Consider the following 17,050-nt stretch of genomic DNA (forward strand, 5'->3'; position numbering starts at 1 on the left):
CAATAGCCAGAGCAGTCAACTGGAAATTGGCTGGACCTGACAGGTCTGTGCCAGCTAGGCTGGCAGCAGAACCCTATTAGTTCGATTTTGTTCTGATGAAAAAGCACACACTTTGTAGTCAAAAAAAGTGAGAACTACAAACTTTCCAAATGGAAAAGTGCACACCAAACTTTTGTAGTCCCAAAAGGCAGACACTACAAACCCTTCTAAGGAAAAAATGAACACTACAAAATTTTGTAATGATTGAAAGTGGACACTACAAACTTTGTAGTCTGGATACACTTTTAACCCTAACCCTAACCCTAACCCTAACTTTGTAGTCTAAGTCCAAACTTTTGTAGTCTAAGTCTGACATTTGTAGTCTTTTGTAGTCTATCAGTAAACTTTGTAGTCTAAGTCCGACTTTTGTAGTCCTTTGTAGTTTATCAGTAAATTTGTAGTCTAAGTCCGACTTTTGTAGTCTTTTGTAGTCTATCAGTAAACTTTGTAGTCTAAGTCTGACTTTTGTAGTCTTTTGTAGTCTAAGTCCGACTTTTGTAGTCTTTTGTAGTCTATCAGTAAACTTTGTAGTCTATGTCTGACTTTTGTAGTCTTCTGTAGTGTATCAGTAAACTTTGTAGTCTATGTCCGACTTGTTTGTAGTCTATGGTAGACTCTTATACACCACTATTTGGGCCAGATGTGGAAGCCACCTGGGGCATGCAGTGTATCCTCAATATTTTCCCACATTGTCACCAGTGTGATGGATTGTGGCCACCAGCTCAAAATCGAACTAATAGGGTTCTGCCACCAGCCTAGCTGGAATATATTACCCTATTTGGACATATGCCCTGGACCCTGAAAACAAGCCCAGATGTCATCACCAACAGAAAGCACCACCCCCATTTTTTTCTGATTTTTTGGTTATTTTGTGGCTGTTTTTAGCTATATTACCATATTTGGAAATGCACCCTGGACCCTGAAAACAACCTGCAACATTGTCCCCAACAGTGAACACCACCCCTAATTTTTCCTGACTTTATTGCTATTTTACATGTGAAAAAGCGCATGTTTCCTTATTTGGAAATGTGCCCTGGACCCTGAAAACCGCCCCCAACATCATCACCAACAGTGAGCAACACCCTAAACTCATCATTGTTCCCTGTATTTTATTGCTATTTTTCATTTAACATAGCCACACCTTCCATATTTGGCAATGGGCAGTGGATCCTGAAAACAGTAGGACCCTACAGCCCCAGGAAAGCATTTACAAACAAAAAGAAATTTATCAATAATACCTCTACTAGTGAAAAATCATAACACACTTTTCTTTGGAACTAGGACCCCAGACACCTCTAGTAGTCTATCCAGAGCCAAAATGTATTCAGTGGTGTGACAGGCAAGTTTGTGACATGTTAACCAAAAAGATTTATTCAGTAGTGAAACCATGAAATATATTTGTTTCAGAGTATTGGCATCGAAAAAAAGATTTATTTAGTGCAAAAAAATAGATTCAGTAGTGAAACCATGAAATATATTTAATTCAGAGTCTTGGCACCAAAAAGATTTATTTAGTGCAAAAAAATAGATTCAATAGTGTGACAGCTGATTTTGTGACATTTTAAGGAAATAGATACAGTAAAGATTCTGGATATATTCAGTACAATAAATAAATACAGTACTACTATTAGTCATGTAATATATACTGAAATTACATGACTAATAGTCAGTGGTCAGTGGGTGACTGAAGTGAAGTCAAACGTGTATTAAGTCTTCGATGTTGAAGACTTATCGTCAAGGTTTCAAAAGAGGCTCTAAGTTGAAAGACTATAGAGTTCGAGGGCGATCTTAGTTTCTGAGGTTTCTGAGGGAGAACTAAAGCTTAGATTGCCTAGGTTCAAGCTATTGAATACAAACAAAAGTGTTCTACTTATATACTAAAGGTATGAGTCAAAAGTATGAGTTCGTATGACTTGTGTAGAGTCATACAAGTCATATCTAGTCTATAAGAGTCGTAAGAGTCATATGAGTCAGTAAAGGAATCTGGCTGGAGTGCATGCCTAGAACTGTCCAGTATGGTCTAGGTACGTCTTAAGAATTATGTAAGTGTCTGCGCGTGTGTATCTATGTAAGAAAAGAGTCTGTAACAATTCCCAGGATTACACTGGAATGACTGGATTCCTGCAAGAATAGGTGGGGCGCTGAGTGCACACTTCAACATAAGTGTATCTGCTATTGGCACTGCTGTTGCAGACAGAAATTATGTAGCCTTGTATCTGCAGTTCAAGATAACTTGAAGAGGCCTTAATGCAGATTGGTAGCTTAGTGGATGCATTGGAAGATAATGGACAGCCTAACAGGAGAGTTGAAGAGGGGCTCGAATGCAAGCACAGACATAAAGTATGGGATGGTGAACTTGAGATGCTTTTAATAAACTCATACACAGTCAATCATTAATTAAAACAGTCAAACAAAGAGAAATTTATCCAACATAATAAACAGAATATCAAATTTCAGTGAAAATGAATATGGGTGAGAAGTATGGAAGCATTGGGGAAGAAGAATTAAGTACTAGTTCCTGCAAAGCCATGATTGAGATGTCTCTTACTATGAAATGAATGCATCATCCCAGACTTGAATTTTGAAATCGTCTTGGCAAGATTGGTCAGAGAATGCACTAATCATATAAATATGAGTGTCAGTGAAAAAGAAAAAAATAAAGCTCATTTCATACCTTTTTCCTTGGAATTCATAGGCAGAGATTCTGCTCCAGAAACTTTATTCTTTATTTTCTGAGCTTGGATGGCCAGTTTCTTTGCCTCTGCGTATTTTCCCTGCCCATAATATGTTGATGCTAGATTTAACATGGCATTGATTGTATCTGGGTGTTTTATTCCTTTTCCCATGTTTCGATATGTAGCTGCAAGACTTCCCATGGCATTCATTGTATCTAGGTGTTTGAGTCCAAGAATTCTGGTCCTTGCTTCCATAACTTGGATTTGCAACTGCTCTGCCTCTGTGTATTTTCCTAGCTTTTCATATGTCACTGCTAGACTTGCCATGGCCTTGATTGTGTTTGGATGTTCCACCCCAAGAATTCTGTTCCTTGTTTCCAGAACTTTAATCTGTAACATTTCAGCTTCTCTGAGATATCCTTGTTCCATCAACAATCTCCCACACTTGGCATAAGCATCATCTAAGTAAGTAACACCATTTCTGTTACTTTCTGATCTGGAATGCTCTATATTTGCTCTTATATGGGTTACCAAGGCCCTCTCTGCCTCTGGGTATTTTCCTATGTCTTGATATGTGGCTGCAAGATTTGCCATGGCAGTCATTGTATGTGGGTGTTCCACTCCAAGAACTCTGTTGCTTGCATCCAGAACTTGAGTCTCCAGCTTCTCTGCCTCTGTGTATTTTCCTAGTCTATAATATGTTGATGCCAGATGTGTCATGGCATTGATTGTATCTGGGTGTTTCACTCCAAATATTCTGTTCCTTGCATCCAGAACTTGGATCTGCAGCTTCTCTGCCTCTATATATTTCCCTACATCTTGATATGTGGCTGCAAGATATGCTATGTCATTGATTGTATTTGGGTGGTCCACACCAAAAATTCTGCTTCTTGCATCCAGAACTTGGATCTGCAGCTTCTCTGCCTCTGTGTATTTTTCCAGGTATCGATAAGTTGCTGCAAGATGTCCCATAGCACTGATTGTATCTGGGTGTTTCATTCCAAGGATTTTGTTTCTTGCATCCAGAACTTGGACCTGCAGCTTCTCTGCCTCTGTATATTTTCCTATATCTCGATATGTGGCTGCAAGATTTGCCATGGCAGTCATTGTACGTGGGTGTTCTGCTCCAAGAACTCTGTTGCTTGCATCCAAAACTTGAATCTCCAGCTCTCTGCCTCTGTGTATTTTCCCAGTCTATAATATGTTGATGCTAGATGTGCCATAGCATCAATTGTATCAGGGTGTTTCACTCCAAGGATTCTGTTCCTTGCATCCAGAACTTGGATCTGTAGCTTCTCTGCTTTGGCATATTTTCCCATGTTTCGATATGTAGCTGCAAGACTTCCAATGGCATTCATTGTATCTAGGTGTTTGAGTCCAAGAATTCTGGTCCTTGCTTCGATAACTTGGATCTGCAACTGCTCTGCCTCTGTGTATTTTCCCAGCTTTTCATATGTTGCTGCTAGATTTGCCATGGCCTTGATTGTATCTTGGTGTTCCACTCCAAGAATTCTGTTCCTTGTATCCAGCACTTCAACCTGTAACTTTTCAGCTTCTCTGAAATATCCTTGTTCCATCAACAATCTCCCACACTTGGCAGAAGCATCATCTAAGTAAGTAAAACCATTTCTGTTACTTTCTGATCTGGAATGCTCTATATTTGCCCTTATATGGGTTACCAAGGCCCTCTGAACTCCATATGGTTGGCCTTTATTCCATCTTAGTGAACAAGACAAAGTAACATATGCCATTAGACAACATTGTTTCTTCTCATTTGAAAGCATTCTGTCTCTGCCCCATGTATGGACCAGTGGATGCATTGCATATACACCATCAGACAGGCCTTTTTTGATCAAGGAGAATGACAGTAATATTTGAACTCCCTCTTTAAAGACAAAGTTATCCCAAGTACCCAATTTATTGAGAGGAAGTAGTCTCCGGTCCAGCAGAGAACTGGCAAGAGGTAACTTTGAGCCAGAAATTTTTTCATTTTCTTGAAGAGCAGCATAAAAAAAGATGTCTTCAGTAATCCCCTCATGATGGAAGAAAGGGAATAATTCCAGAAGCAGTATTGCACTATTGGCTGCTTTGGCCTTATGAGAATCATCAGATTTAGCCCTTCTCTGAATTTCTTTGTATGATAACTCCCAAGTTTCATAAACAGTTTTGTTATACTTAGAAGCTCCAGTAAAATCTGAATGAAATAATAGTGTCTTTCGGTGCTCTGAATATTTTCCAAGATAGTCTCCAATAGTGGTTGCTCCAGAAGCAATGTAAGCACCAGCCTGATTGATTGCAAGAGGAAGACAGAAGAGCTCTTTCACAATCTTAGAAGCTTCAGATTGAAACTCTATTGAAGATGAATTCAAGCAACTAGCTTTTAGAAGTAATTCAAGAGCATCATTCTCTTCCATCTCAGTTATTTCAAGAGAGTTCTCAGGTGAAGTCAGCCTCCTCATGGCAGAATTGCGACTGGTTATCAGAATATTTCCCCCCCTTCCAGGTGGAAGATAAGCTTCCAGCTCAGCAGGCGATAGAACATCAGCATTGTCAAACACCATTGCATAGTTCTCTTTCAACAAGCCAACCCAGCGAAGAGCAGATTCAGGTGACCCATCCAGTGCAGATAGCTGAGCCTCAGGAAGGTTACAGATACCCTTCAGTGCCTGTGTGATGGTGCTAACTGAGGATGCATCAATCCAAAAAACAAAAGAGAAGCTGAAGGTAATCAAATTTGAATCAAAAGGTGTTGAAGTTATACTCAGTAGATACTCACCGGTCAGACATCTCCTCAACAAACTTTAAGCAAATCTGAGTCTTTCCAATACCCCCCATTCCGTGCAACAGGAAGAACTTTCTCTTCTTAGCTCCATCATTTGTGTTAGTAAAAAAATGCCTCTTGAGTTTGGTGATGACTTCTGTCCGCCCTGTGAACTGATTGCTTGGGTTTGGCGCAAGGGGGATGACCCCTTCGGACGTCATCCTATTGCCGTTGTGGATGTTGTGGATGTGCATCTGCCGGAGATCCGTACTATCAGGTTAGTTGACTCGGACATGATGACCATTCTAAGTACTCACAGTGTTAGCGATATTGATTGTGCTGTTCTCAACAAGAACACCGTGAGCGCCCTCAAAAACGTTCACTGCGCTCATGTTAAGATATCAACGATGGAGAAGTTTCGGATGAGAGAGGGAAAGGAAGAAAGGGGAGCACCCAGACGCCAAAAGACGCCACGAGGTTGGTCTATTTGTATATGTGTGTTATGTATAATTTCCTTAGGCCACTTACCTGCTTCTGTGGACCGGCTCGACTTTCTAGCATGTTGGTTGGCACCTACAGGGCTCACGACCAGTTCGCTGGCGTTGAAGGTGCGTATTTATATTGTGATGGGCTGTGCTTTACGGTTTTACTTACTCCGCATTTTCCCCATCTAAGTCCGTCAAGCGGCGAAGAATTTCCTGGTTTGCTTGACGGAGAATGTCAAGTGAGCTTATATTCTTTTCTATGGCGGCGGTAGCTAACGATTGTTTACGCAGCTGGCTCTATTAATTCTCACCGTATTCTCTCGCACATCCACATTCGCTCACTCCTCCTAAACCAACGGCCAATGAAAGTCGATTTTGTAGTTCCCTCAAATTGCACCCTTCACTGCACAGGCACCTCGTCTACGCCTCCCAGTTTCCCATCCCCTCCCTCAGGTTCGGAAGTCAAGCAATTCTTCACCCTTCTCACCTTCCTCCCGACTGATGTCGATCATTAGGAAGGCCACTCAAAACCCAGGGACGCACGACTTCATTTCGGTATTTGAAGTCTCGGGAGATTAAAGGTGGTGAGGTTCCCGTCGTTACGGGCGGGTATCTTGGTCCGGGTTCGGACCAACCTTCTTCGACAGTGAGAGCCGAAGAGTGTGAGAGTCGATTTGCAGGGGCCGAATGCATCTGGAAACCCGCTCGTGCCCCCCCTTTTCCCCTTTCCCCAAGATTCGAGGTTTCCCCCAAGCTTCTCAACGAGTCGCCATCTTTCCAAAGAGGCCTCTCCATCGTCGTTGGTTATGTTGATTTCATAAGCTCTGAGAGATGGGGAGGACCACGTTGAATTCGCATATGTTGACTTGGCGCTCGATCGTTAGCGCTGCTTCAAAGACTGCGCAAAAGAAGGGTGGTGAAGAGCAGAAGGGACGAACGGGTGTAGGTTGAATGACCTAGTGCTATGGCAGGTGTCAGCTGTGGGATGGAGTTGTGGCGAAAGAGGCTCCAAATTGCTAAGGTTCGGGAGAGCGTATGTGGAGCTCCATTCTTCATTCAAAGCAAATACCGCATACATCGTGGTTTTGAGCCCACCACTGACCTCGGTATTGGCAATACATATACACGAGGTGGACGATATCAGGAGATAAGGATGTCGTTTTCATCCTGCCTATATGCGCGCTACTAGCCGCAACATCAAGTGCAATGTCGAGACTCGCAAATGAACCCATTCCACTCAACTATGCCGAAAGAGTCTAAGGTTCGTTACATTCCCTTTGTTATCCTTTTCCCAGTTCTTACAAGAACATACCACTATCACAGATTCACGCACATTGCTCCTCTGATAAGTACTGTAGCCTGACCCCCTGTCCCAACGTCTACATCTATATCGGCACTCCTACCCTCTTCTCTTTCCCTTGCAACCTCATCCACCCCTCTCTTCACAGATGGATCCACGGATTATCCAAAAATCGACCTTCCTTCACATCTCTCCAACCTATACGATTCCCTCACAGCCGGGAAGACGTCGCTGATATGCCATACGGCGATGAAACGTGGATGACCGAGTTGGTGGGTTCGGCATCGGAGAGAGGTGAGGGAAGTTGCATGCGGTTTGAGGTGGTTTTGCACGGATTGATCCTTCCAAGGAGAGTTGCTTCAAGACGTAGACGGGCTGCGGTGGAAAGTACTGGAACTTTGAATCGACGTATCTCATCCTACGAGAGCCAGCTGACTCATTTAGCTACCGCCTTTATAGAAGCGAAATGAAGATGCACTTACTGAAAGATCGAGAATTGAGCAAAGGCTGGCAGGGGTCCCTGACCATGATGAATTTCAAACAACCACAACCCCTTTTCGCCTGCGAGCACGCTTTCAAGCCATCGACATTATCGTCGGCAACGAACATCGAAGACCTCGACGAAGCTCAACCTCCGAGCACGATTGACCAATAAGATCTCAGCGCCATCAAAACCTTCAACCACGACATACTCACTCAGTTGCACAGAAGCCAGTTTCGCCAAAATGGACCATTGTTGTGACATAATCGGGCAAAGGAGTGTACGAGGCAAGCTGCTACATCATCAGTTGGTTCGTGAAAGGTAGTTTGAAAGTACGGCAGCAAAAAGTGCGTACCTTTTCCGTGATTGTGGGTGGGAGAAGTTTGAAGTTCATTGGGTATTGACAGGGGATCAAGTAGTGTGTAGAGAACACGTCGACATTCTTGCTCGTGTGCGTCCTGAACTAAGTGAAGTGCCCTCAAAAATCAGAACTGAGAAGGGCATGAGGGAACGAGGAAGGTAATCCAACCCAAAGAGGGGGAATAGATGGGGATCCAACGCGAGGAAAGTCAAGGAAACCTCCAACCCCGTGGTCAACACCAAAACCACCAAAACTACAACCTCCCCCGCCAAAAATAAGACGAAAACAAAAAACAATCTCACCTCCAACATCCAACACACACTCCCAAATCAACGTAGCAAGTTCACCAATCTTCTCATCGATATTATCCCTCCGTCGTCTTCCAGCGGCATTATGCCTCCCCCTCCTCCTTCGTCGTTTCTCGTTTGCCAGTAGGACATGTTTGTCGCCTACGGGCTGCTGTACTTGTTGCGCTGCTTGTTGACCTCCTTGTTCCCCCGCGTGTGCTGCGGAAGGAGGAGAAATGTGGGACGGCGGAGGGATGGTAGCGGGTCGTAAGGGGGGAGCGCCATCAAACTGACAGCTTGCGTGTCCAACCCTTTTGGCAGCGAGTGCGAGTGCGCATGGTGTGGGCGTGGTGCAGAGGCGGGAGGTGGTGATGCATGTCTTGAGATGGGGAAAGTACGTGTCTATGGCCATGGTGAACACCAAAAGGCGGCAGGGAAGTCCCAGAAATGGCATTACTCCTCCTGGCTCTAGTCGTCCTCGCAAGCCCCACACTGCCTGACCCATTTGCGGTGGACAAATTTGGGGGAGGGGCGGAGCTAGAGGAGGGAGGACGTGATCTGGAGCGGGAGCGGGATGCTAGTGAGCGTGTGTGTCGTGTTAGGTGGGCGGGATGGAACGGTGATGGTGGAAGAGGGAGGAAGTTGAGAGATGGAGCTTGGGAGGGTCGTAGTGCATCGTATTGTTTATCGCTGGGAGGGTAGAGTTGAATGCGTGTTGATAAGTGTCGCGTAAATCACTTGTCTGACTCCCTGCTCCATTGTTGGTGGTGAAAAGGCTGTTGGAAATGCGGTAGACGATGCGCTGGAGGCAGATATGTACGTCCAATATGTCATGCGTGCGGTACGCCGTCTTTCATACGACGTTGGGTCCTCGTTCTTCTGTTGCTGGTATACCCCTGGTGGTGGCCATTAGGTGACGATCGATCACCCGAACCACCCAAGAGCGTAGCCATCGATAACTCGTCATTGAATTTCACATTGGCAGCAGCAGGCACATTCGCGGACAAAGGGAACATGCGAGAGGGATCGCGAAGGTCGAACCCATGATGCTGATGCGCGCTGAACGACCTTGAATGGGGGAAATAGAGAGTCCTGTAAAGCAGCGCCCATCATAACTTATAGGTACCTTTAAAGCCAGCAAATTTGATTCTCTAGTCGTCAGCCCTGTTGGCGCCATACAAAACAACAGGCTAGAAAGGAGTCGAGCAAATCCAATGAAGAGGATAAGTCGCTGACGAATGAGAATGACGAAAGCAAGGAGGACGAGTTGCCGGAAAAGGCCAGAATAAATAACAGGCACGTGTTCGCATGGTCAGATATAAAAAATTAAAAATAGACCAACTCGTCCGGGGGCCGTCCAAAGCGGTTGCACCAAGGTGGTTCTAAGGACTCGAGGGGCTGGCGCTGTGGCGCCCATGGTAGGATGTCGGCCATAGTACGCAGCCGTGGTCAGGATATAAAGGTCCGCTCTTTTCGTTGAATAATCAGCACTCTTAACGATGCAGTTCCTCCTATCAGCTTGGGCATTTGCCCAAACTGTATTTGACTTCACGCTCATCCCCAACTATGACTCCAGCATGCCACTCACTTCCACCAGGCATGCACATAGCCTGAGACAATCGAGAGCGCGTGCAGCTGCCTCCGACGTCGCCATGCGCGCTTTCAAAGCGGAAGCCCTCGCAAGCAATGCGAGCTTCCTGCAAAGACTCGACCCCGACGGCTGTCGTCACGTCTCCCACAACTTCCTCAACTACCAGACCTACCCTGGCTATGACAACTCTATCGGAGTGAGCGGGGCTGGTCCAAACGGGTACAGGATGTTCAGTTCAACATCCGATATCAACGACCCCAACACCGAAAGTCGGCTTCGCTATGATTTTGTATTCAACGACGGTAGCGCTCCCTACACGTCCGTTTCTTTCCCCTTCCTCTAAATATCATATCGAACTTGAGCGAATAATCACGTAGGAGCATCTGGATTACCATGCGCGGAGCCCCAGACAGCGGTAAAAACTCCAACGTCGTCCTCCGCGAAGAGCTCTGCGTCGTCGGTCCCCTCGACCCCAACGGCAGCCACTACCACGACTGCGATGAGATCGACATCGCAGAGATCTACGGTGGCGGGAACAACCAAGCCGAGTTCACATTCTACACCGGCTCTGGCTCGTACATCCCGGGCAAGCAACCCCAGCGCCAGGGCGGCGGGGTGTACACCGACACCACCAACGGCGCAGCTGGGCAACAATTTTACGAGTACCAGTTGTATTTGGAACAGGGGAAGTACCTTACGTTCACTATTGCGGATGTGAAGACTGGGCAGACAATTGGGAAGCGGGATTATGGGCCTCCGGGTATCCCATCGAAGCCGTTGAACTTTTTCATGGGGGAGTACAATTGTGCAGCGAGCGGGCCCGATGCTAAAAATTACTGCGGGGGGCCTTACAATGGGAATTCATTCATGGAGATCGGAAGCATCTTATATCGTACCTGCGACTGATAGTAGTCAGTCATAAAAAAGTTGTATAGATAGTTAGAGGAACAAACCAATATCAGGATCAAGACCAGCATTCTCCAGACGACTATGTCCAAACTCCACCCCGTTACTTATGAATTTCTCCTGCATGCATGAATACGTCGCCGAGAACTCGATTCTACCGACCAAAGTTCGTGTGGTGGCCCTCAAGTCGCGTACTGCCAAGACCAAGGTCAGTGCCGGTGGTGGGCTCAAAATCACTGTGTATGCGGCATTGGCTTTGGATAAAGAATCTTGCCCTCCGTCGCCTCCCGAACCTTGGTGCTGGAGGCTCTTTCGATGTTCAGGTTGCAGCGCTAGCACCCCATTACACCAACCTCTACAAATCTCCACAAACCTTCCCTCCTCGATCGCTCGCCCAGCACTGTTTGAAATATATCGCGAGCAGGCTTTCTAGTGGTCGAGTCGGAGGCTCGGAGCACCGCGGCTAACGTCTCCACCTCCACCCAAAATCGCAACTCCGTCCCACAGCAGACACCTGCCATAGCACTAGGCTCATCCACTGGCACCGTACGCCCATTTTTCCTTTCTCCTCTTAATCGCCCTTCCTTTGCGCAATCTTTGGAGCAGTTTCAATGATCGAGCGCGAAGTCAACCAATGCGAATTCAACGTGGTCCTCCCCATCTTTCAGAGCTTGGGAAAAAGACAAATAAATTTTAATAAACGACGATGGAGAGGCGCTTCGGAAAGAAGGCGACTTGAGGGAGTCGTTGAGAAGCTTGAGGGAAACCTCGAATCTTGGGGAAGCCGACAAAGGGGAAAAAGGGGTGACACGAGCGGGGTTCCAGATGCATTCCACCCCTGCCTCTCTCACTCTTCCTGTCGGAGAACATTCTTTCGAACCTGGTCCACGATATTCGCCGGTAGACGATGGGGACTTTAATCTCCCCCGAGACTTCAAATACCGAGATGATGAAGTCGTGGATACCGAAATATGAAGTCGTGCGTCCGTGGGGTTCGAGTGGCCTTCTCAACGATCGACATAAGTCGGGGAGAAGGTGAGGTTGAGGGGGGCGGTGGGAAACTGGGAGGTGTGGATGCATTGCCGGTGCAGAGAAGGGTGGAGTTTAAGGGAATTGGAAAGGTCGACTTTCATTGACTGTTGGTTTGAGAGGAGTGGGTGAATTTGGGTGTGCGAGAGAATACGCTGACATTCAATAGCTGCGTAGATGATCGTTAGCTACCTCTATTATTGAAAATGATATAAACTCACTTGACGTTCTCCGTCAAGCAAACCAAAGCGCCCAAAGCTGACCTCCCACCATGCGATCCTACACAAGAACAGCAAATGAGAGCAGTCGACACCAAAAATATATTGCCACTTGAACGCAAAGCAGTGAGCCACCGCGCGGCAGAACCTCGTCTTCGGAAAACGGCTTGCAGCGATAACAACAGATAGACCAGGACGAACTCGGTACCTTCTGACCCGGGCACTCACTTCGAGCGATGGCGACGCCGGAAGTGCTGGGACGCGTACCGTCTTCTAGTATTGGTGCTGACGTTACAGCTAAATCTGTTATGAAGGCTACGCAAAAGATTGTCAGCGGGGGGTACCATGCTTAGCGAGTACACCGCGCACCTTCATTCTAGGAAATTGTTGAGAGATCTTCGCTGCTGACTTTCAACTTACACGGGGAAAATGCGGAGTCCGGCTGTATCGCGATATAGATAACACCTTCAACACTACCGGATTTCCTTCTCTGGTCACCATGTGGTTCCATACAAAACCAACATGCTAGAACTTCGAGCGACAGAAGAAGTTGAGAAGAAGGTAAGCGGCCGAAGAACGAAGTTGGAACGAAGGGAAGGAGAATATTAAGTCCAGGCACGTGCTTGTGTATAATACATACAAACAGATGTCTCTTGGCGTCTGGGCGCGCCTTTCTTTCTTTCCCTCTCCCATCCGAAACTCTCCACCTTCGATATCTCAACATGAGCGGAGCGAACGTTCTTGCGGGCGCTCACCACTTTGTCGCTAACAACAGCACATTCAATAGCGCTAACACTGTGAGTAGAATGGTTATCATGTCCCAGTGAACCAAGCAGATAGTACAGATCTCCGGTAGATGCACATCCACAACATCAACAACGGCAATAGGACAAAGTCCGATGGGGTCATCCCCCTCACACCAAACCCAAGCAATTGGTTCACAGGGTGGACAAAAGTCATTGCCAAACTCAAGAGGCATTTTTTTACTAATACAACTGATGGAGCTAAGAAGAGAAAGTTCTTTCTGTTGCATGGAATGGGGGGTATTGGAAAGACTCAGATTTGCTTAAAGTTTGTTGAGGACATGTCTGACCAGTGAGTATCTATTGAATACCACTTCAATGCCTTTGAATTCAAATTTGATTACTTTCAGCTTTTCTCTTGTTTTTTGGATTGATGCATCTTCAGTCAGCACTATCACACAGGCACTGAAGGGTATCTGTAACCTTCCTGAGGCTCAGTCTTCTTCTCTTGATGGGTCACCTGAATCTGCTTTATACTGGATTGGCTTGCTGAGAGAGAACTATGTAATGGTGTTTGACAATGCTGATGTTCTATCACCTGCTGACCTGGAGGCTTACCTTCCACCTGGAAGGGGGGGAAATATTCTCATAACTAGTTGCAACTCTGCCATGAGAACTCTAACTTCACCTGAGAACTCTCTTGAAGTAACTGAGATGGAAGAGAATGATGCTCTTGAATTACTTCTAAAAGCCAGTTGCTTGGAGTCATCTTTGATAGAGTTTCAATCTGAAGCTTTTAAAATTGTAAAAGAGCTCTTCTGCCTTCCTCTGGCAATTGATCAGGCTGGTGCTTACATTGCTTCTGGAGCAACCACTATTGGAGACTATCTTGCAAAATATTTAGAGCACCGAAAGACACTATTGTCCCATTCAGATTTTACTGGAGCTTCTAAGTATAACAAAACTGTTTATGAAACTTGGGAGTTATCATACAAAGAAATTCAGAGAAGGGCTAAATCTGATGATTCTCATAAGGCCAAAGCAGCCAATAGTGCAATACTGCTTCTGGAATTATTCCCTTTCTTCCATCATGAGGGGATTACTGAAGACATCTTTTTTTATGCTGCCCTTCAAGAAGATAAGACAATTTCTATCTCAGAGTTACCTCTTGCCAGTTCTCTTTTGGACCAGAGACTACTTCCTCTCAATAAAGCAGGTACTTGGGATAACTTTGTCTTTAAAGAGGGACTTCGAATATTACTGTCATTCTCATTGATCAAAAAAGGTCCATCTGATTGTGTGTATGCAATGCATCCACTGGTCCATTCTTGGGGCAGGGACAGAATGCTTTCAAACAAGAAGAAACAATGTTGCTTAATGGCATATGTTACCTTGTCTTGTTCACTAAGATGGAATGAAGGCCAGCCATATGGATTTCAGAGGGCCTTGGTAACCCATATAAGAGCAAACATAGAGTATTCCAGATCAGAAAGTAACAACAATGATGTCACTTACTTAGATGATGCTTATGCCAACTGTGGAAGATTGTTGATGCAACAAGGATATTCAAGAGAAGCTGAAAAGTTGCAGATTAAAGTTCTGGATACAAGGAACAGAATTCTTGGAGTGGAACATCCAGACACAATCAATGCCATGGAAAGTCTAGCAGCAACATATGGAAGGCTGAGAAAATACACAGAGGCAAAGACACTGAGTACCCAAGTTCTGGATGCAAGGAACAGAATTCTTGGAGTGGAACACCCAGATACAATCAATGCCATGGGACATCTTGCAGCAACATATCGATACCTAGGAAAATACACAGAGGCTGTGAAGCTGGAGACCAAAGTTCTGAATGCAAAGAACAGAATTCTTGGAGTCGAACACCCAGAGACAATCAGTGCCATGGCACATCTTGCAGCAACATATCGAAACCTGGCAAAATACACAGGGGCAGAGAAGCTAGAGATCCAAGTTCTGGATGCAAGGACCAGAATTCTTGGAGTGGAACACCCAGACACAATCAATGCCATGGAAAGTCTAGCAGAAACCTATGGAAGGCTGGGAGAATATACAGAGGCAGAGAACCTGGAGATTCAAGTTCTGGAAGCAAGGACCAGAATTCTTAGATTGGAACACCCAGATACAATCAGGGGCATGGCAAATCTTGCAGCAACTTATCAAAAGCTGGGAAAGTCCACCCAGGCAGAGAAGCTGCGGATCCAAGTTCTGGATGTGAGAACCAGAATTCTTGGCATGGACCACCCAGGTACAATCAATGCCATGTCATATCTAGCATCAACACATTATAAACTAGGAAAGTACACAGAGGCAGAGAAGCTGGAGATCCAGGTTTTGGATGCAAGGACCAGAATTTTCGGAGTGGAACACCCAGATACAATTAATGCCATGGGACACCTTGCAGTAACATATTATAGACTAGAAAAATACACAGAGGCAGAGAAGCTGGGGACCCAAGTTGTGGATGCAAGCACCAGAATTCTTGGAGTGGAACACCCAGAAACAATCAATGCCATGTTAAATCTAGCATCAACATATTATGGGCAGGGAAAATACACAGAGGCAAAGAAACTGGCCATCGAAGCTCAGAAAATAAAGAATAAAGTTCCTGGAGCAGAATCTCCCCTTATGAATTCTAGAGAAAAAGGTATGAAATGAGCTTCATTTTTTCTTTTTCACTGACACTCATATTTATATGATTAGTGCATTCTCTGACCAATCTTTCCAAGAGGATTTCAAAATTCAAGTCTGGGATGATGCATTCATTTCATAGTAAGAAATATTTCAATGATGGCTTTGCAGAAACTAGTACTTCATTCTTCTTCGCCAATGCTTCCATCCTTCTCACCTATATTCGTTTTCACTGAAATTCTGGCTTTTACTCATATCTTGATATTCTGTTTAGTATGTTGAATAAATTTCTCATTGTCTGACTGTTTTAAGTAATGATTGACTGTGTATCAGTTTATCAAAAGCATCTCATGATTCACCATCCCATACTTTATGTCTGTGCTTGCATTCAAGCCCCTCTTCAACTCTCCTGTTGAGCTGTCCATTATCCTCCAACGCATCCACTAAGCTACCAATATGCATCAAGGCCTCTTCAAGTTACCTTAGTTTTGTTGAACTGCAGATACAAGCCTACATAACTTCTGTCTGCAACAGCAGTGCCAATAGCAGATATAGTTATGTTGAAGTGTGCAATCAAAGTACCTTCATGAGATGTAGGAAATCTGAATTTTAAATCTTGGCAAGAACTTCAGCCACCTCAGGCATGTTAAAAAAACTTGATCCCGTATGTATATTTTTTTCTTCTTAAAAACCCCTTACTTTTCCTTTACTTGCCATTAATGCAATCATGTCAGAAGCATCCTCCAATTTAGTGCCTTAAAGCCTGTGTGTTGTGGAATTCACTATCATTATGCTTGCACCAATCTTGAGTTCAAGGCCAATAACACTCATGAATCATTCCACACCCATGCCCTCAAGACATCCCCAAGACAGACCCCTCACCATGATACCTTGTTTCTCCATCCCTACTTTCTATTATCTCATTATCTTGTTATTCCTTGTTCCCATACCAGGGACCTATTCACTAACAAGTCTTGAGCTTCAGTCTTCTCAGTTAAAATTTTGACTTCCTGCCATTAGTGTTTGAAAGTCTGGTCTGGTCCGGTCTTTTGACACCCAGGGGCTTTAACCGTGACCGTAACCAGTCTACCCTTTTCCCAGAAGTCAAAAAGACCAGACTGGACCACAAAAGACCGTGGTCTGCGGTCTTTTTGCGGTCTTTAGACCGGTTTCGGTCTGCACCAGTTTTAACCGGTCTATGACCGGTCTTTAGGCTAATATTTTAAAATTATAAATCGGTAAATTTATTAACATGTCTACTGGCTTTAAAACGAGCCCAAGAACGTTAAATTCGGTTAGGAATTGGTGTTTCTATACAATAAATCTGGTACATCTACTATATCCAAAAATATTTTACAATTTAATTCATATCTCTCTCAATTCTTTACCAAATTGTATGTTCTTGGGTGCGTTTTAAAGGGTATTTAAGGGGCTACAAAAGACCGGTCCAAACCGGTCCATTTTTTTTTGCGGTCTTAACATCTCAAAAATAAAAGACTGTAACTGCACGTCCGGTCTGGTT

At 44.8% G+C, this 17,050-nt stretch overlaps 3 protein-coding genes across 3 annotated transcripts; 2 read left to right on the forward strand and 1 right to left on the reverse strand.

Moving 5' to 3' along the window:
• Positions 1–5,606: 5,606 nt before the first annotated feature.
• LACBIDRAFT_328263 (uncharacterized protein) lies at positions 5,607–6,475 on the forward strand (the record flags this gene model as incomplete). Its single annotated transcript, XM_001882246.1, has 4 exons — positions 5,607–5,752; positions 5,795–5,952; positions 5,995–6,083; positions 6,233–6,475. The coding sequence occupies 4 exons, from the start codon at positions 5,607–5,609 to the stop codon at positions 6,473–6,475; spliced, it is 636 nt and encodes a 211-aa protein (XP_001882281.1).
• A 376-nt stretch (positions 6,476–6,851) lies between these two features.
• On the reverse strand, positions 6,852–8,801 carry LACBIDRAFT_328264 (uncharacterized protein; the record flags this gene model as incomplete). The annotated part of the gene is given in 9 exon segments (XM_001882351.1): positions 6,852–6,922; positions 7,063–7,201; positions 7,263–7,274; positions 7,294–7,339; positions 7,476–7,635; positions 7,743–7,876; positions 7,957–8,033; positions 8,097–8,199; positions 8,425–8,801. The coding sequence occupies 9 exon segments, from the start codon at positions 8,799–8,801 to the stop codon at positions 6,852–6,854; spliced, it is 1,119 nt and encodes a 372-aa protein (XP_001882386.1).
• Positions 8,802–9,888: 1,087 nt separating this feature from the next.
• LACBIDRAFT_328265 (uncharacterized protein) lies at positions 9,889–11,501 on the forward strand (the record flags this gene model as incomplete). The annotated part of the gene is made up of 5 exons (XM_001882247.1): positions 9,889–10,298; positions 10,358–10,777; positions 10,965–11,094; positions 11,153–11,288; positions 11,311–11,501. 5 exons carry the CDS (start codon positions 9,889–9,891, stop codon positions 11,499–11,501), a joined length of 1,287 nt encoding a protein of 428 aa, XP_001882282.1.
• Between the last annotated feature and the right edge of the window lie 5,549 nt (positions 11,502–17,050).

Source organism: Laccaria bicolor, genomic scaffold (assembly GCF_000143565.1).
Source record: "Laccaria bicolor S238N-H82 LACBIscaffold_16 genomic scaffold, whole genome shotgun sequence".
Lineage (NCBI taxonomy): Eukaryota > Fungi > Basidiomycota > Agaricomycetes > Agaricales > Hydnangiaceae > Laccaria > Laccaria bicolor.